A 21167-nucleotide genomic window follows, 5' to 3' on the forward strand; every position below is an offset into this window, starting at 1 on the left:
ATCGCTTGGTTAACTTTTTACCATTTTGGTTTTATTATGTCATAAACCCGCCTGCTATCGTCTATCCCAGATGGCAAGTTTGCATTCGTGGTGATTTGTGAGCAAGAAGATACAATGTTCTGTCTGAAAGATAAATTGTTTTGTTATTATTATTATATTAGGTCAATTATTAGGTATATTAGTTATGGCCTATACCGTTAGCTATATAGCTGGTAATGTTTGGGTCAGTGATTTGGGTCAGTCTGCGATTCTTAGAATTGATTACTGTCCATTGTATAAAGGCCTATTGAGCAATATTAGTCTACATAGCTTCAATCATCATAGCCTACAGTGACTTGTGCTGGACCCATGCATGCAGAGCAAAGCAGGGCGAGAGACAAGAGGCCGACAGCGACAGGAGCTGCCTTCATCAGGTGAGCTAGCTGCACAGCGCGCGCGCACAAACACACACACACACACACACACGCACACGCACACGCACACGCACACGCACACACACACACACACACACACACACACACACACACACACACACACACACACACACACTGAGAGAGAGAGACAGAGAGAGAGAGGTGGAAAAAGTAGCTACTCAAGTGTTTTACTTTAAGTACTAAGAGTATCAATACTACAATGTGGCCTACTAGAAATAATCAGAATGTAGGCCTACTTAAAGTAGCCTATTAACAAAAGTAATGGTAGACCTATACATTATGCAGAATGTCCCTTTTCAAGTTTTCAAATGTAGGCCTATAAAAATCTTTTGAAAATAGCAGATCTACAAGCTCACAATCCTTTGCATGGCTATTTTCAAATGGCCAAAAATATATTGGGAGGAAAATACACAGTATAAGAGACGCTCATCTGAAAAATACAGTGTGGTAGGCTGTAGGCTTGTGAGCTTGAATGGCTATGATATATGAACTGCTCATCCTGGTATGAAATGGCACTGACAGCTACAGAATAAGACTAATATAGTAGTCTACTGTAGCCATAGTCTACGCATTGGCTTGAGAATTTGTCATTGATTGCATTGCCTAGAGTTTGCCCTACGTACTGTAGATTAGATTTTACAGCGGCATTAGAGGACAGAGTAATGACCATTGACCACTAAATCATGGTCAGTTATTGCACAATAACTGTCTCTGCCTCTCAGTAAATAATAGGCTGACTGCTTTACTGACAGAGGATACAGTATGTACAGTACAAGACTTGCCTTGCAGAACAAATGTTAATTTCCATTATCACCTACATTATCTACAGATACCACCAAAAGATAGGCCTACTTAGTTTCTGAAATATTTTATGCATGGAACTATTTATGTAAGGCAGGGGTGTCCAAAAGGTAGAGTGTAATCTACCAGTAGATCACAAAGGCTGTGCAGGTAGACCACGTGATACAGGGGCGTCAATTGGGTATGGCAGGGGTATGCAGCTGCCATACCCTGGGTCCAGGGGGGAAGATAAAAGTTAGTTCTAAATATGAAACTACAAATGCAAAATTTAACAAAATGATCACTTTAACAAGGTATTATAGTTATATTATAGGTATATATAATTATATATATTATGTATCATGCCTGTTGCTAAGTCATGTTGCCATACCTTAGCTTTTTCTGAACTGACACCACTGACGTGTCATACCTCTTTAGGAGCCCGGCCAGGAGTCAACCCATAGAGCCTAGTTCTTCCACGCGCCAGAATAGTACCCCAAATCCCAGCAGAGTAGTTCCGGTGCAGCACATTGAGTGACCCTGTCTTTCCCTAATAGGACTGATCGTGGATAGCTACTGGGACGTAAGTCGGGACTTGATCAACCCCGGCTGGGTCACCTGGGCGAGGGTGTATGATGTTGCGAGACCCGAAACACCCGTCGACCCCAGGCTACATCACTGATGATACGTCCCAGTTGCATCCTTGTGATGTTTTTTTTTTCAATATATATAATTAAAAACAAATCACAAAACCCCTTTTTTTGGCATCTGCCACTTAAATTAAGGTGACTTGAGCCCGTCAGCTCCATTCACTGCTTCTAAAGTAGGCAATCCCCCCAATGCAATGCATATTTTTCAGGAGTCAGTAACTCAGTATTACAAATAACCCCAAAACCTACCACTTCTATACAGAATGGGTTGAAGACTTTTGTCCCCACTATTTCCCATCCAAGTGCATTTTCCTTATATGCAATGCGAGTGCCGCTATTCCAGAGTCCCTAAGGTATTCTTTAGGGTGGGTAGATCATGTTGAGCTGTTCATTTTAAAGGTCAACAAAGTGTGGGCACCCATAAGGTATAGGCCTGTGTAACTCTTGTTGTGTTCCCCCTTCCCGCTCTCCTGTCTTTTATTTGGCCATTGTCTCAATGTTAAAGAAACTATGCTCTGCAATGCATATTGAGTGTTCACAAATGTCAGGGGTCTTCAACAGGGGGTCCTCAGAGTTACTACAGGGGGTCCTCCAAATCTTTGTGTGATAGCTTCATGTTTTTTTACATTAACCATTTTAACCCTAGCATCCCTATTTTTAGTGGAACATTAGCAATTTTATACAATGTAGTGGGGGTCCCTGCTTCATCTCTCTCTCAGCTAAGGGGTCCCTGGCCTGAAAACGTTGAAGACCCCTGCCCTAAGATGGTCAAAAACAATCAAACTTTTTCAAGTAGTATAATTCTGTCATTCTGTGTCTCTCTCTCTCTCATGCGTACACGCGTGCTACACACACACACACACACACACACACACACACACACACACACACACACACACACACACACACACACACACACACACACACACACACACACACACACACACACACACACACACTCTCTATCTCTTTCTCTTTCCCCTAGCTGTGCCTCCCCCTCGTATCAAAAGGGGAAGTGGGCATCACTCTTTACGCAGCTTCCCCTGAAAAGTGGAAGTGGCATCAGAGGAAATCAGATGGGGAAAGAGTTTCCATGGTTTAATATATTTTTACTAAATCTATTCTAGAAATACACAGACAGTGACACCTGACCACTGCCTGCTCTACAACTTGCTGATGTGGGCAGTTTGGTCTGTTGCCATATAGTCTGTTTGACCGCTGGTTACATGCAGTGACAGAGAGAGGGAGAGCCCAAGTGTGTCATTTGGTGTCATTTAATGTGACATACTGCACCTTTACTGCAAATATGAGGGCATTTAGCTATCTTGCACACCGGTATACTAGGCCCATCATCGCCCAGACTGCCACCATTACCTCAATCTGGGTATGATGTACCGGTAGGTTGAGGTTTTAGACCATTTTGGCTGCAAAGTACCCCCTACAATATTTTGCTTCGAAAACTGTAAGAGAAATTAGTTTGTTTAGGAAAAGATAACAGTACAGTTCAGATACTTATCTACCTATTACTGTAGTAGAGCACTACCTACTTAAACCCAAGAAATCACTATAGCCGGGGACCCACAAGCCCAAAAGCTCAAGGAATAGGGTAGGACATGTGATTTTCTGCCGTACTTTTTATTTCTGTTTTATCTATTAGTTTGGTCATTAAGGTCCACATAATAAGAGGCCTGCTCTCCCGGAAACATTGCGAAAAAAAGTTATGGCCATATTCACTGTCCCATTGACTCCACTAGAAATATTTTAAAAATAAAATAAATGTGCTTTAAGTAGCATGTGAGGGGTCAAACTAGGGGTTCTTCATGATTCTGAATCCATTTCAAGCATTTGTTTTGCATGAAAAACATTCCTTGGGTTAACTTTCAGCAGCCCAAAACTGTGAAAAGTGGAAAAAAGGTAATGACGTCTCATCACTTTTCACAGTTTTGAGGGGCTGAAATCTAGCCCACGGAATGTTTTTCATGCAAGACAAATGATTGCAATGGATTCAGGATCATGAAAACGCCCCAGTTTGACCCCTCAAATGCTAATTAAAGCAGACTTTTTTTTCCTTTTTTAAATATTTCTAGTGGAGTCAATGGGACAGTGAATATACAAATCGCCATAACTTTTTTTTTCGCGATGTTTCCAGCAGAGCAGGCCTCTCATTCTGTGGACCTTAACACATCTGCCGCCTTACACGTTTATAAACGTTCTATTTTGCCCAGCTATCTACCGCCTTACACGTTACTGTACGTTCTACCGTTTTTGGCCACTGGGGGGCACTGTTCACTAATATATGAGACAGCAATGTGTTCACAGCTCTTTGGGCAGCCTGTGATGCTGATAAAAAATTATAAAAATGTTATTCATGTAATCAGCTTTCTGCACACCTTCTTCAAGATGGCTGCCAAAATGGCCACCATCCACATGCTGTAATTGTTTGTGTGTGTTAATCTAAAAATAGATTTTTCTTGGGGTTGATTATATTTTTCTGCCAACTGCAAGGGGGCAATGGACATCTTCTGAGAGCTTATTTTTTTTCAAAAAATGTTTAATTTTTTTTTTATTTTCATTTTAATTTTTTGTAAAAAGCCGGGCAGTACTAAGATAGATTTTTTTTTAACCCTTGGCAGGCATTGTGTTAATGACTAGATGAATAGATAAAACAGAAATAAAAAGTACGGCAGAAAATCACGCCCCCTCCCATTTTGGTGACTGGGTCCCCGGCTACTATGACGTGTTTACATTGGAGTCCTAATTCCATTGAGACATTAAATGACAAATATCTAGCAATACTATATCTCTGCAGTCGGGCCGAAACCTCCTAACTCCAAAATGATAAGTGGAGTTCGGAGATTTTGACCGAAGGGCTTCTTTTCAACTACTTTCCATTGGTTCAATATTATTTTAACCAACACTCAGATGTAAAGGGTGTTCAATAGCCCTGATGTATGCCTAATTATACAACAGGTAGTCGGGCTCTCAATGTAAAACAGGCTCTCCAGCTGCGTTGGTCACGAAAGACAGCAAGCGCTCCTCTCCCCCACACTATGCTAGGCGGCTGGCTAGCGGTTTTCATGTGACGTTCAGGGACACAGTAGCTAAATGTGGCATTAAAGAATTACAAATTCCTATCGAATATCTTAATTACAATTAAATAAAGTTGACGTGTTTTTTTTTTTAAGGGCAACAGTTGTATACTCCAGCCCTTCCTACGGAACTCGCCTGTCGGCTCGTTCCTGCGGAAAGGCTGTCGTGCAGGATAACCGCGTTAATGCACACCCTCTCGTGTAATATTGCTTAAATATCTAAAACCTCAAAAATGGAGTTAAGAGGTTTTCGCCAGACAGTGACGATATGCAACACATCATATAACCTCAATCAGTAAGAATAAAAAAACAAAAACAGAAAGGTGCACTTCTGGGAAATTGCAAGTGAGGTTGCAATATATATATATTATATATTTCGATGTCATGTGAAGCATGACAACAGTGACAACAGTGTGTGAAGGATGACAAAAATATTCAAAAAAGTGTGTGTGTTTGTTTGTGTGTGTGTGTGTGTGTGTGTGTGTGTGTGTGTGTGCGTGCGTGTGTGTGTGTGTGTGTGTGTGTGTGTGTGCGTGCGTGCGTGCATGCGTGTGTGTGCACGCGGTATGATGTTTCATTTATATTATTTTGGCATTGTTCATTTACGTATGCATAGGGAAGTGTGACTTATGAGTGTTGGTGACTTATATATAACTCTATGGTTGGTGATGAAGTCTTGTGATGAGTATTAATAGTGCCCCTTGTGTTGAATTGCATCACTGTCCTGTGTCACTATAGGTCCCTCAAGGCAGTTAAGGAGTTGTGGGTAGCACTTTCTATGAAGCTTGTGTCTTTAAAGTTCCAAGAACGCTTGAGTTCAAAAAGAGGAATGAGGAAATGATCAAAATTACATCATCACATGCTGGAAAGAGTGAATGGTATCATCTGTATTTTTTTGGTGCTGCACTGTATCATAACAAAAAGAAAAGAAAAAAATATTACAAAAAAACGTATTCATGATAATCTGCTTATAGCACTTAAGCACTCATAATTCTGTACTATAATACTTTGCCTTTATCGATAGGGATAGACAGTAGTCTGACAGGCAATGGGACATGCTGCAAAGGCCATCGGGATCGGGACTCGATCATACACTGAGCCTATCCACCTCTTTCCGCGGGAATTTACTGGAGAATTATTTGCACCACACTTCCGGTTAACAGCAGACATACAAGCTCACGTCGCGTCGCAGATGCAATGCAACCGTTGTGAGCTTGTAGATCACACTCGGCTGCGGCGCCGGAAGCTCCGTCCAACTTCTGCGCAATGCACTATGGGATGTTGGAAAGTTGTGGACAGGTGCCTGGACCACTGTGCCAGCGGCCCACTTACTTACTTAGGCCTTTAAATTCCCTTAAGGAACATAGGCCATCGATGAAACTCCTCCATCTCCTTCGGTCTTGTGCCCTCCGCTCCAGCTGTTGCCATGACAGTCCTTGCACCTTCATCTCCTGCTCTGTTGTTCTTCTCCAGGTGGCTCTAGGTCAGGGGTGGGCAATTATTATTTCCATGGGGCCACATGAACAACAGAAAATATTGTGGAGGGCCGGGCCAAAAGGCAGTGCTCCCCGCAAGATGTGCTCCCCGCAAACTAAACACACAGCTTTGCCTCCGACTTCAGTAAATAAATACTTAGTGGTCCAATTTTTGTTAAAAACAGTCGGAATCGACTTTTCTTTTTTTAGCCACTTTAGCCATTTTTGATGGGTAAGGTAAGGCAGGTCGTCTTGACGTTTGACCACCTGCTTGTTATTGAGACAACGATCCAATGATCACACACACGTGCTGATGTACACATTGTGTCCAATATGTATGTGAATAAAAAACTTCAAAATAAAAGAAATGCAGCTTTAGTCCATGCATGAGGTAACATTAGAAAAGGTGTTTATTTTGTAATTTGCCATTAACCCTACAAGGGCCGGTCAGAGTGAACCAAAGGGCCCCCGGGCCGCAGAATGCCCAGGTCTGCTCTAGGTCTTCCTCTCTTCCTCCTGCCTTGCGGGTTCCATGTTAGAGCATGTTTGGTGATTGATCTATTGCAGGGGTGCCCACACTTTTTTGACGTGAGATCTACTTTTAAAATGACTAGCTCAACATGATCTACCATCCAAAATGTTATAGCTGAGGGCCTGAGGGGGGCTTTGGAATAGCAGCACTGGCGTTACGTTTTAGACAAACACACTTACTGTAAGGGGGAAATAAATGGGAAATACTGGGGGAAATGTCTTCATCCCATTCTGTATGGAAGTGGTAGGTTTTGGGGTTCTTTGTAATGCTACTGACTCTTGAACAAAGCATTGCATTGGAGGTTTGCCTACTTTAGAAGCCATGAAGGGAGCTGACAGGCCCTTCTTGATGTCATTCTTTTTATATTGTAATTACATATTTTTAGAGGCATGTCATGTGGTCTACCTGCACACCCTTGGTGATCTACTGGTAGATCACGATCTACCTTTTGGGCACCCCTGATCTATTGTGTCTGCGAAGCGTGTGCCCTATCCAGTTCCATGTCCTCCTCCTGATTTGTTTCTCTATTGTGTCTTGTCTAGTGAGGTCCCACAGGTTGGTATATTGGTGATGGTGTTGGGCCAGTAGATACCTAGGAGGCGTCGGAGGCAGCGGTTGAAGAATGTCTGTATTTTGTGGAGTATGTTAGTAGTGATCTTCCAGGTTTCTGAACTGTAGAGTAGGGTGGATTTGTTGAAGATTTGCAGTTTGGTCTTACGTGATATGTTTTTTGCCAGCGGCCCAGGCCTACACTAATACTTTTTAAATGCATAATCACTCTTATAATGTTGTATAATGTTATTATAGTGGGATTATAATGGTTCATTTGGGTGTTTTAGGTAAAGATTATTATTCTTCATTGAATCTATGCAAGAATAACACAAAAGGTTTCTGCCTACACCGAAGGAATGTCATTATTACTTTACAAAATATGTCCTAATTATAGGAATAGGTAAATAGGAATTAAGTCAAATTAAATAATACTAACAAAAAAAACAATTTTACATAGAGGGAGCGATTTACATAGATTGTGCATTATATTGTGCATTATATTCACACACACATTCATAGGTTTTAACCCTCCACCGCGGAGGAAACCATGCAAGGCACCAACGTACTCACAGGGAGCAACTAGGGGGAGCCCGGATTCGAACTGTGGACCCTTCGGGAACCCTCCGAGTTCCAATGACGGTTTCTCTACCCCTGAGCCAATGGGGCGACTCAATAGCCAAGTGATTAGGGCTCATATCACAAGGGGACGCAATTCCCTGATCAAAAAGTCTCAGGTTCGATTGCTGGCCGGCCGGACCATTTGCGAATGTCATTCCCTTACTCTGCCATTCCCCTCTCTCTCCTCATTAATGCTGTCATAATATGTGGTTCATATAAGGTTACAGCCTGATTCAACCCTTGACTTCCATAGATATAAAACATATGTGGAATAAATGCAGGGAGGTATTTCCTCGGCTTAATGGAAGCATGCACAAGACATTCTGTGCTGATTGTGCCAATTCACCCTTTGTCAAGTCCCGCCCATTATCCTGCCCCTCTCCACACCCATTGGTTGCTGTGTCTTGGTGGGACATTCAGTGGGACATTCCATCCACTGCCATGTTAATTCAGTTGCTTCATATTGTTATTCTGTGTGCTCAATTCTAATTTCAAACTTTGTTTCAGTCAATTGGAGCTGCTCAGTGGCAGCATAGGGAATCAGCATGTTTTTAAATGTTTTTATTTCTCCAAAAATTATGTTTTAGCTAATTCAACATAAAAAGGCGGAACCAGGGCGGGACAAGGCAGATAGAGCCTGCTGGTTGGTCAGTCAGGGACCAACCAGGAGGCTAACAAAGGGTGAATTGTCCTGGACAGTCAGCGGGACAGTCAGTGGCGTTATCAGCGGGGGAATCAGCAGGACAATCAGATTGGCCCGGACAAGCAGCTGTGTAGTTATGATACTCATGATAAGTAATAGAACAGAATTTGCTGGAATCTAGGCTTAGTGTTGAATTGAACCAAAATCTTCCTCTATCCTGATGCAAATTTTAGATATCAATCTTAGCCAACCACAATAGAATATGAATAATCTGACAGAGCCGTCTTCGTCACATGCCCAAAAAGATCATGTGTACTGATTTGCGTGGTATTTAGATAAAAAAAATCTGAAGGACTAAAGAATTACGACCTCCTGGTGGCGCTATAAAAGGCAAATTAAGAAATGCAGGACAGATGTTTTTCCTTGGCCTCTAAAGGAGTGTGTACACAGTTTTGTGCTGATCGGTGCAGTATAGATCAAGAAGCAACTCAGCCTGTGATAGGCTGATATGAACATTTTCAAGTTGCATTTCTTCCTCTGCCTATGAGAATGTGCACGAAAATTGCACACTGACTGTGTTCATGATTTGAGGCATTTTGTTCAAAACGGAGCACTCCTGCAAACTTTGGAAGCCAATATAGCCAATCTGGATGGAATATGAAAAATCAGAAATAACTGTTTTGTTTAATGACAATATCTGTAGGAGAACTGTCCAAAAATGTGTTTTGCACAAATCAGCCTCCTGGTGGCGCTATAACAGGCCCATGTGAAAGATTTGGGCCCCAGGGAGTGTGCTTGCACTGTTTCAAGCCATTGTGCCACTGGAGCCAGAGATTATCTGTCCACAGACAGACAGAAGGACACACACACGCACATACACAGGCGGATGGACGGACGGACAGACAGGGTGCAAAACATAGTCTCGGCCATGCCTTTCGGCCTGGCGGAGACAACTAGTTAATTTTTTTTTTTTTTTTTTTTTCTTTTTTTTATTATACTCTTGAGAGGAAATTCTTTCCTCAGCCATTAGCAAACAACAACACATGGGTAAATCCAGAAACATAACACATACTGGACATAACAAAAAACAATGAATTCATACTACAAATATACAAACACAGACATCCCAAACACATGCAGTGCGTTGTTGTCGGGTGGAAACCTTGTATGTCCAAAACCGTTTGTTTTGTATTTATCATTTTTAAAATGCTCTAAACTAGTGAAAACAGCCTATCTACAAGCACACAACGCCTCGCGGTGCAGATCTGCTGTTTTCACTACTTTTGTGCGAAGGCCTTGTGTGATGAAGGCATGAAGCAGGGCTTTACTTCGCGAAAAACTTTACACATTTGAAACTTGGAGATACGAGGTTTCTGCCCGACAACGAGTGGTTCTACAGGGGGAGACTATGTGTCCATATTGCTGTGGCGTTCTGTTGAAATTTCTACAAGTATGAGATGTGATAAATTACTGTGAAAATGTTGTGAAAAGTAGAGATAAGGTTGGGTGTAGCCCAAGTCAGGCTGTGGGCAGCCTGGCATGTATGCCTACAAAGATCAAGGGTCTGCAAATAAGGTCATTATATAGTGGGCCAGAACATAATCAATGTCATTTAAGAAGTGGAACTTGCAGGCAGCAGATAATTATGTTACATTTAGTTGATTCAAGTTCAAAATAACATTTTATCTCAGTCATACTCAGGGGTGTCACACTAAATTCTGGGCCCTGGGTACAAGGTTTCACTGCGGGCCCCCCATGAATGTTGACTATTGAAAAATAGCAGATATACAAGCTCACAGCGCGGCACCGAGTGCCGCGCTGCGAGCTTGTAGATCTTGCTATCTTTGAAAAATCATGAAAATGTGTGCAAGAAACCTATATATGTTTCCATGTCAGTGGTGCTCAAACTTTTTCATGTCAAGGCCCCCCAAGATGATATGTATTTGGCCACGGACCCCCATCTCAAAATATTTAGTTCCAGGGACCCCCCCCCCAGAAGCAAAACTTTAGTTACAAATGTTCGCTTAAAAAAATACATATATTATTCAAAGATTTTCACACATTTTCACGACTTTAAAAAAATTGCAGATCTACAAGATATGCAAGATCTACAAGCTTGCATATCTGCTATTTTTCAATAGTTACTAGGGCCCCTCCACCTTGGGCCCTAGTAACTCAGTCCCACTCTCCCCCCCAGTGTGACACCCCTGGTCATACTCTCTTTTGAACAGTGACAAATGAGCTCTTTCATAGAATAGTAGCTCAAGGTCTTTTCTTGGATATGGAAAGAAACAATGTGATACAACTGTCTGTCATTCACTTTCAACATGGGTAAATGCATTCTTCAGGTGAGGGTGGATTCTAAATGTGGATATTATAGCAATATTATTGCTGGCCTACCACTGACATGGATGGTGCCATCTGTTCCAATAAAGATAAGGACATTTGAGAGGGGAAATAAATGTGCATGGTAGAAATTGGACCGATATCTTGCTAACTCTGAAGTCAGAACTGTTTATTCTCTATTATGCTATAGCCCTTACCATTCCAGGGAGTAGATGTATTTTATCTAGAGCAGGGGTCTTCAACGTTTTCAGGCCAAGGACCCCTTAGTTGAGAGACATGAAGCAGGGACCCCCACAACCTGTTCATAGATTCCATATATGGTAGTTTCATCGTTTGACAGCACAATCATCAGTGTATTTTGGATTCATGTCAAATTGTGTTTTCAGATATTTAACCGTCAATAATTAATAAACTTGACCTTTCACTCTGTTCTCTTTTTCCCCTCTACACCAAAGCTCTTTGCCAAAAATAGCCGATCTACAGGCGTTGTGAGCTTGTAGATCTGCTATTTTTTGGCTAAAGTTCTCAGAATATGGACACTAGGGTTCAAGTGGAAAAAAAGTTTCTATCACTCAAAGATTTGGAGGACCCCCTGTAGTAACCCTGCGGACCCCCTAGGGGTCCCAGACACCCTGTTGAAGACCCCTTATCTAGAGTGAAAGAAAGGGGAGGGGAAACTGGGGCATGGGGAGGGAACTGTGGGGAGAAGAGGAAGGAAGAGCTGAAGCATAAAGCCACAGAGAGAGAGTACAGTGAGCCAAAGGGCGAACTGCTTGCAAGAGGAGTTTGCGAAACCACACCGGGTTTGGGTTGTGAGTATTAAGGAGGATCTGTGTGTGAATCAGTGTTTTCTTTCTGCAACTAAACAATAATGCATTTTGTTTTTTCCGGAATCATTTACAGTATATTTTTTGGGTTTAATTTAGAAATGTTATTTGTTGCTATTTGATGTTATATATGCCCCTGGGAAAGGGTCAAGTGTGCCCCTTGAAACTGCTTGAAAGCCAGTATTGTATTTATCATTTTAAAAATGTAAACTAGTGAAGGGTGCGAGGCGTTGTGTGCTTGTAGATCTGCTGTTTTCACTACTGTTGTGCGACAGCTTTGTATGATGAAGCAGGGCTTTACTTTGCAAAGAAACGTGCAAATTTGAAACTTGGAGATACAAGGTTTCTTCCTGACAGTGACAATATTTACACCTCCGTATTATGTTGGTGTGCTGTTATATACTGTATACCATTGTGCTATTGTGATATACAGTCAGGCTCAGTGATCATTCATTGTAATGGACTATCATCTAAATAAGGATGGCTTCAGACGATTTTAGATTTTAGTTTTTGTGTAACCAAGATGTTTCTGTTTGATGCTCATGTCTTGCTTTTACTTCTATGATCATTTTCCACCTCCTTTGTGACAACCCAAGTGGACATTTTAAACTTGAATCTCACGCAATATAATATTATTTTGTGTATGAGTGTCATTGTGTTAGTGCTTATAGATAGGGAAAATTAGCAGAATACCTGTCAAATCTGGGAATAAATTCCTTATCAAACAATTTCTTCACCACATTGGTGTTTGTAAAGGTGTCTAGTAACATATCTAACAAAGATTGAAATTCAACATCCCTAGCAAAATGTTTGACAGCTAGGGTAATTCTGGGTCTCATTCACTTACTGTACTCCCAAAAATATGCTTTAAGTGGGATCTGAGGGGTCTAACTAGGTGTTTTTAATCATTCTGAATCCATTGCAAGCATTTGTTTTGCACAAAAAACTTTCCTTGGGCCAAAAACCATGTTTTTTTTTGCGTCTGATTTTGGCCCAATGAATGTTTTTCGTGCAAAACAAATGCTTGCAATGGATTTGGAATAATTAAAAACACCTAGTTAGACCCCTAACATGCTACTTAAAGCATATTTTTGGGAGTGATTTCTTCCCTTAAAGTACAGTGTATAGTAAGTGAATGAGACCCAGAATTACCCTAGCTGTCAAATATTTTGCTAGGGATGTTGAATTTCAATCTTTGTTAGATATGTTACTAGACCTTTACGAACACATTGGTGAAGAAATTGTTTGGTAAGGAATTTATTCCCAGGTTTTATAAAAAATTCCCTGACTATTAGTAATTCTTTACCTCTCCGTTTCTCTCAGGTAAAGTCGGGGAAAGCTGACTAAGGACGCCACTGTGTGTTCCTGTGGGCAGATGTGCTTCAGTCCACTACCATCTGTAGAGTGTGCGTGTGTGTGAGTGTGTGCGTGTGTGTGTGTGTGTGTGTGTTTGTGTGTGTGTGTGTGTGTGTGTGTGTGCGTGTGAGGGAAGATGCTGACTTGTGAGGGCAGTTCGGGGGTGCGTCGCTGGTTCACCCTGGCTACGGGTCTGGTGGAGTGCCTGTGTTTTGCCGGGGCGTTGTTCGGATGGGCTTCCCTCGTCTTCGTCCTCAAGACGGAGGGCTACTTCAGTTCGCTGTGTGTCAACACGACAGATGTCAACGGAACACAAGCCATAGGTCAGTGGTTCTCAACCTTTTCAGGCCGCGACCCCCCAGAATAATCATATTTTAACTGGGGACAACCCCACCCCTGACGAGCACTAAGAGTTGAGGCATTACATTTTGTATAACACGGTTCTATTGTGAAAATAGCAGATCTACATGCTCACAACGCCTCGCAAGGCAAGGCGTTGTGAGCATGTAGATCTGCTATTTTCACAATTTCAGACACTAACTAGACCAATGTTTAATTTGTCGTTTTAGAGGTATTAAAAAGTCCTTAAATTGTCACTTTAGAAATGTGCAGACACCCTCTATACACTTAAACATTAGTTTAAGTGTATACACTTAAACATTGGTTTAAGTGTATAGTGTTGGTTTGTTGGGAGAGAAAACAATGTCATACATTAAGTTAATCATCAGGGGACCCCCTGGGAGTCCCGACCCACAGGTAGAGAATCAGTGCTGCTCACTCACTTCCAAGCCCCTATTCCAGTCAAGATCCATGTAGAAGTCAATAATGGTGTTCTCTTTAATGCTTTATTTTGAGCTTTTTTATACTTTAAACTTTGGATTAGGTCACATGATCTTTTCTATTAATATGTTGGATTCATGTTAACGTGTACTTTCAGCTAAACATTTTCAAAACATGCGGACATGAATAACAGCACAGGGATTTAAAGAATCTGCCAAAAGCAAGATTGAAGAAACAGGTCTTGAGCTGTGCTTTAAAGCTATCCACAGAGGCTGCCTGTCTTAGGTGTACTGGGAGTTTAGTCCAAGCCATCTGTCCGTAGAGGCAGAATGCTGCTTCACCGCATTTTATGTCATTGTAGGCACATCGAACAGGTCAGCACTATAAGACCTGAGGGGGGCAGTTTGGAACATATTTTGTCGTTGTCGGGTGGAAACCTTGTACGGTATGTCCAAAACCAAAATGTTTGACAGCTAGGGTAATTCTGGGTCTCATTCACTTACTGTACTCCCAAAAATATGCTTTAAGTGGGATCTGAGGGGTCTAACTAGGTGTTTTTAATCATTCTGAATCCATTGCAAGCATTTGTTTTGCACGTGTGTGCGTGTGTGTGTGTGCCTGGCCTGGCCTGAAAACAGCGCCCCTCCCTTAACATGTGTGGTCATAAAAGGTACTACACCACATGAGGCTACATACAGACCCACAGACCCACCCACATACCCACATACCCACATACCCACCCACATACCTACACACACGGCCACGCTATGGAGACGGTGTGACCACCGCTCAAAAATGTACTAAACTAGTGAAAACAGCCGATCTACAAGCACACAAGTTGTGTGCTTGTAGATCTGCTGTTTTCACTATTTTTGTGCGATGGCTTTGTGTGATGAAGCAGGGCTTTACTTTGCGAAAGAACGCACAAATTTGAAACTTGGAGATACAAGGTTTCTGCCCGACAATGACGATATCTAGGCAGGCTTTCATAGAGGTACTGGCTGCTGCATTTTGAACAAGTTGTAGTCTGTCAGTTGTTTTCTTTGGCAGGGCAGAAAGAAGTGCATTGCAATAAGCCGAGTGTTTTTTTGCATCGTCCCATGACAGATAATCTCTAATTCGCGCAATCTTTGTGGCATGATTAAAGGAGCTATAGTCAACTTTTTCTTGAAAAACGGACGCTAAAATAAAAATAATGTTTCGAAAATATTTTATAAAAAAAGAAAAAAAGCTTCATATATGTTTTTCTATTAAAAAATTACCACAAAATGTGTAAAATAATAATAAAATAATCATTTTGGCCATTGTCAGCCTGACTTTGTTTATATTCCTCTTCTATTCTTTTATATGGATTGATAAGGGATGTAAACAAAGTCGGTCTGACAATGGCCAAAATGATTATTTTATGCTTTTTGTGGTCATTTTTGAATAGAAACACATATATGAAGCGTAATCTTTTTTATACAATATTTTCGAAACATGGGTAAAAAATAAATAAATTAAAAGCAAAAACAAACACACCGGGACAGTTAGCTCCTGATGTCTGTTAATAAGGTCCACTGCTGTCTCCTCTTCACGCCGGTGTCTCTCACCCTCTCTCTCTCTCTCCATAACCATATTTTTATTTTAGCGTCCGTTTTTTAAGAAAAAGTTGACTATAGCTCCTTTAATGTGTGCTCACTAGAACCAATTATGAGAACTTATGTCTAGTCTTCATTTAGTTTGAGAAAGTTCTCCCTCATCCAGCACCCTGGGGGTCCCGGACCCCCTGTTGAAGTAATGAATCATCATTATTAACACTAGTGTTCATTAATCATGTTATGTGTAATATGTGTTCAAACTGGGGCGTGCAGGGATGCCTGCAGACACTGACACTATACCCACACACAGCCACCCGCCCACCATGGCACACACGTGCATGCACGCACTCACACACACACACACACACGCACGCACGCACGCACGCACACACGCACACATACACACACACACACACACACACACACGCACTCCACTCGTCGTCACAAGGGGTGATCATGAGGATGTTTTGGTTCCATTATCAACTCGATGAACAAACCTTTTCATTAGCCAAATCCAGTGGTGGAAAAAGTACTCACATTTTCTACTCAAGTAAAAGTATCAATACTGCATTGAGTGCATTCTAGTAGAAATACTCCGTTAGGGTGCCCTCACACCAAAATACCTAGAGTGGAATCCGCCAATGCATTTCAATGAGAATGGAGCGTTTTTTTGCAGAAATCCTCTACTGGCAAAAAACGCTCCATTCTCATTGAAATGCATTGGTGTATTCCACTCTAGGTATTTTGGTGTGAGGGCACCCTTACAAGTAGAAGTCCAGAATTCAAAATTTACTTGAGTAAAAGTACAAAAGTATTGGCATCAAAATGCACTTAAAAGTGGTAAAAGTAAATGTACAATATGTTTGAAAATAGCAGATCTACAAGATCACAATGCTTGTGAGCTTGTAAATCGGCTATTTTCAAAAGTGGTTTCTGTAGGTTTTATAATATTATAATTTATACCTGCAAAGTAACTAGTAGCTAAAGTTTTCAAATAACTGTGTGGAGTAAAAGTACAATATTTGGATCCGAGATGTATTGTGGAGTAGAAGTAAAAGTATTGGAAATTGGAAATACTCAAGTAAAGTACAATACCTAAAAAAGAATTGTACTTCAGTACATTACTTAAGTAAATGTACTTACTTTACACCACTGCCCAAATCCCAGCACTGTTTTATCTTTTCTACCCCTCTCTCTCTCTCTCTCTCTCTCTCTCTCTCTCTCTCTCTCTCTCTCTCTCTCTCTCTCTCTCTCTCTCTCTCTCTCTCTCAGACTGCAGTGGACAGGATGAGCAGTTCTCGTCGGTCTTCACCATCGCCTCCTTCATGAACAACTTCCTGACCCTTCCTAATGGCTATCTGTTTGACCGCTTCGGCACTACAGTGGCTCGACTCATCGGAATGTGAGTCGGTTGATTGTTTGGCTGGATGGATGGATGGATAGATATTGTCCCATAGCAATAACAGTCACATCACTTTTTTCAGGCCAGGGACCCCTTAGTTGAGAGAGAGATGAAGCAGGTTCATAGATTCCATATAGTTTCATCGTTTGACAGCACAATCATCAGTGTATTTTGGATTCAGTTCAATTTGTGTTTTCAGATATTTAACCACTTGAACCATCAATACTTAATACACTTGACCTTTCACTCTGTACTTAGTCCCCTCTACACCAAACCTCTTTGCCGAAAATAGCCGATCAAGCTCACAACGTCTCGCAGCGCGAGGCGTTGTGAGCGAAACAAATACTTGATCACTAATAAGCCCTTATCAAGTTCTACGGGTGGAAGCCTGTTCAAGATTCATGCCTTTTGGATGAAGCTGTAGAACAAACTGGAGCTGGTCCAAAAGATTGACAGGTGTCTGACGGCCATGACACTGTGAACTGAAATGAGAGTGAAAGAGAACCAGGCCGTGTAGCGACCAGCAGTTATTAACGCAGTGTAGTTACAGACAGTAAGGTCTCTGTCCTCCGCTCTACATCTCTGCATGACTGGTCCTCCTCCCCTCCCTCCTCACTGTCTCTGACTGTTGTGGCTAAGATAATGAGAATGCATACATCTTCTGTATCTGGGACGTGCATAGAATATTAGAGAGGCAGGGGCTGAAATTTCTAAAAGGGCCTATTGGTGAAAATATTGAAAATATACCACACTAAACTAAGCATAAAAACAAAAGGCAATACTGGAGGTGTCTTGTACAGCATGGATTTCTACACAGTGAGGGCAATTCTTTCAACATAAGATGCTGCATTCAAGTTCAGGAGAGTTTGGACAAGGCAATTCTCTTGAATGCTGCCTTCAGGTATGGCATGGAATGGGGGCATTTGCATTTCTTTCAACATAGTAAAAACTGCATTCATGGTCTGGAGAGGACACTTTTTACAGACGGATAAAAGGGCAGGGGCTCAAGCCCCCTTTCATGTCTATGTGTGCATGTGCCAGTGCTGTATAATAAGTTAATCTTTTACGTTTTGCTATATTTTCACTCACAAACACAAATGTTTAGTTATGTTTCCCTTTCTTTCTTCCTCCCCCTTTCTGTTTCTGTCTCTTTTCTCTCTTCATGCCTTTCTATCTCTCTCTCTCTCTCTCTCTCTCTCTCTCTCTCTCTCTCTCTCTCTCTCTCTCTCTCTGGCTCTGTCCTCTATTATGTGATTCCTGTGGTTTTCTTCGAGTCCCATTCAACCCTGTGGGGTTGCCGTGTTTGTGTGTTCACAACAGCAGGCAGCGAGTCTTGGGGATTGGGGAGAAATGGTTTGTAGCTTGTAGCTTGTGCTTGTGCGTGTTTATGCATGTTCATGTGTGCATGTCATCAGTTCGAGTGTGAGCTTAGGTAGCCATGACTGTGCATGCAAGTCGCAAAAACACATTCATATATGACAACTGGACAAGGATAGATAAAATGACTGTGATAACTTCAACCCATTCAGGCATAGAATTATTGAATGCTTTAACCAGTGAAAAATAGCAGATATACAAGCTCACAGCGCGGCACCGAGTGCCGCGCTGCGAGCTTGTAGATCTGCTATTTTTGAAAAAGTCGTGAAATTGTGTGCAAATCTTTGAATATATGTATTTTTAAAGTGAACGTTTGTAACTCAAATTTTGCTTCTGGGTGGTCCCTGGAACTAGATATTTTGATATGGGGGTCCGTGGCCAAATAAATATCATTTTGGGGGTCCTTCACATGAAAAGGTTTGAGAACCACTGACATAGTAGTCTCTCAAGAACAGACTAACTGAGCTCCAGTTAAGTGAAAAGGACCTTTTCTGTTGACGATGGCTGGCCAGATTGCTGGCACAGAAACATAGGGTTTTTCCAAAAATCTTAGAAGGATTCAAAAGACACTTATAGAATCGGGGTCAAAATTCTAATTTTCACGATTTTCCCAAAATAGCAGATCTACAAGCTCGCAGCGCGGCACTCAATGCCGCGCTGTGAGCTTGTATATCTGCTGTTTTTCAATAGTTAAAGCATAAAATAACGATACACAATAATGTGTACCCGTTCTAAATGGGTTGAAAGAACAAGGTCAAAACTCCAAATAGTTCAGCAGAAGGCCACATTCTCCTGAGGTTTCCTGGTTAACAGCTAGGTTGCCAGGCGGAGTGGTCAGTGAGCGAGGAAGCATGTAGCAAAAAGGAAACACAATGAACATGCCTAGGAATGAGACTTTACGAGCCAGGGAACCACACAGAGGGAATGTTTGTGTGAAGACACTGTAGCGAAGGGAGCTCTACTAGGAATGAGGGTTACTGAGACAGTTGCTATGGACCTGCCCTTGAGGTTGATGAAGGAGTATGCAAGACATAGGCTACCCCATCTATGACCTCACCCATCGCTGTAGCATGGCCTACAAGAGTGATTCTTGAATACTAGCAGAAAAAAAGCACAGGAAAGTACATTTCAATACAAGGTCTGCTAAAAGGATTTAAACCCTTGTTTCCATTCTTTGAGGTCCTTCTTTGTACCCAATTGATTGAAAAACAAATAAAAACAAAAGAAGGGTGAGGTGACAGATGGGGCTGGCAAAGAAGGTGACAGACAGGTCAGACAGAAAGGGATCTGCTGCTTTCATTTCCTTGTGGCTGTGTGAATCTTTATTTGTTTGTTTGTGTGTGTGTGTGTGTGTGTGTGTGTGTGTGTGTGTGTGTGTGTGTGTGTGTGTGTGTGTGTGTGTGTGTGTGTGTGTGTGTGTGTGTGTGTGTGCGCGCGCGTGCGCGTGTGCGTGTGCGTGTGCGTGTGTGTGTGTGTGTGTGTGTTGTACTGAAGCTGGGCAGCACTCACAATCGTTTCACATTCCCCATCGGATGGGTGGGGAATGTGTAGCTCTGGTCCATATTAAGCGAACATTTCAAATTTTGCTTCTGGGGGGTCCCTGGAACTAAATGTTTTGAGATGGGAAACCTAGTTTTTCAAAAAACCTTAGAAGGATTTGAAATATTCAAAGACTTGCACAAGTTTTCACAATAAAAAAATATATATTTTTAAAATTATTTTTCAATAGTTAAAGCACAAAATAATGCGTAATAATGCGTTCCCAGTCTAACTGGGTTAAATCCCCTCCCCCTATGAACAACATTCATGGGGGGCCCGCAGTGAATCCTTGTACCCAGGGCCCAGAATTTGGTGCGACACCCCTGGCTTCTCGTCTGTAGTAAAAATTAAAAATACACTTTCGCTACTCACCAAAACAAAAAGATGTTGAAAGCTTACTTTCCTTAATGGGAACACTCTAAAATACACATTTTGGCCAGAAAAGAAAATATTTCACCAGTGAAGTTATCCACTGCGCCCTCTACGCATCTTGTCAATAGAAAATTTCCATTGACCAGATTTTGCCTTCTGGTGAAATATTTTCTTTTCTGGCCAAAACATTTATTTTAGACGTGAGATGGGGAGCTCAGAGTGTTCCCACTGAGGAAAGTAGGCTTTCAACTCTCTAAAACCGTCTTTGTTTTGGTGAGTAGCGAAAGTGTATGTTTTACAGACAAGAGGCTGAGCAGCCTGGTGTGAGAGAGCAAGGGGCTTCGGTCCCATAATGTTAAGAACTCCTTCTAAGGCTATGGACCAGAACTATGGAATGTGTACACACACACACGCACGCACGCACGCACGCACACACACACACACACACACACACACACACACACACACACACACACACACACACACACACACACACACACACACACACACACACACACACACACACACACACACACACACACAATCTCCATTCCCGGACCTAATCTGCGATAACAAACTCCTCTAGTTGTTCCTAAGCCTCATCCATGTGTTTCCACTAAGAGAGGGTGGAGGGGAAATTAAAAAGCCAAGGAGCGCAAAATAGTCAGACCCAGGGAGGTGAGGAGGAAGGCTGAGAGGTGAGACAGAACCCCCTGGCTTGGGAAGGGCCAGGAAAACAGAGTTTTAAAGCAGGCTAAATACTTTCCAGACAGGGTCAAGTAAGCAGCGAGTGCAATGATCAGAGCAGGAGAGGA

At 41.9% G+C, this 21167-nt stretch overlaps 1 protein-coding gene across 2 annotated transcripts in view; it reads left to right on the plus strand.

Annotated features, from left to right (window-relative positions):
- The first annotated feature begins 363 nt into the window (after window positions 1–363).
- Window positions 364–21167, plus strand: part of slc43a3b (solute carrier family 43 member 3b) — a 36985-nt gene continuing 16181 nt past the window's right edge. Inside the window, exons 1-3 of one of the 2 annotated variants that reach the window (XM_080745728.1) lie at window positions 364–413; window positions 13270–13625; window positions 16935–17064. In XM_080745728.1, coding sequence (XP_080601854.1) covers window positions 13439–13625; window positions 16935–17064 — 317 coding nt within the window. In that variant the 5' untranslated portion in view covers window positions 364–413; window positions 13270–13438. Of the gene's footprint in view, window positions 414–11871; window positions 11932–13269; window positions 13626–16934; window positions 17065–21167 lie in introns of those variants that run through there. The other variant, XM_080745729.1, reaches the window with a different exon arrangement.

This window comes from Nannobrachium achirus (assembly GCF_963921795.1).
Source record: "Nannobrachium achirus genome assembly, chromosome: 17".
In the NCBI taxonomy this organism is placed as follows: domain Eukaryota; kingdom Metazoa; phylum Chordata; class Actinopteri; order Myctophiformes; family Myctophidae; genus Nannobrachium; species Nannobrachium achirus.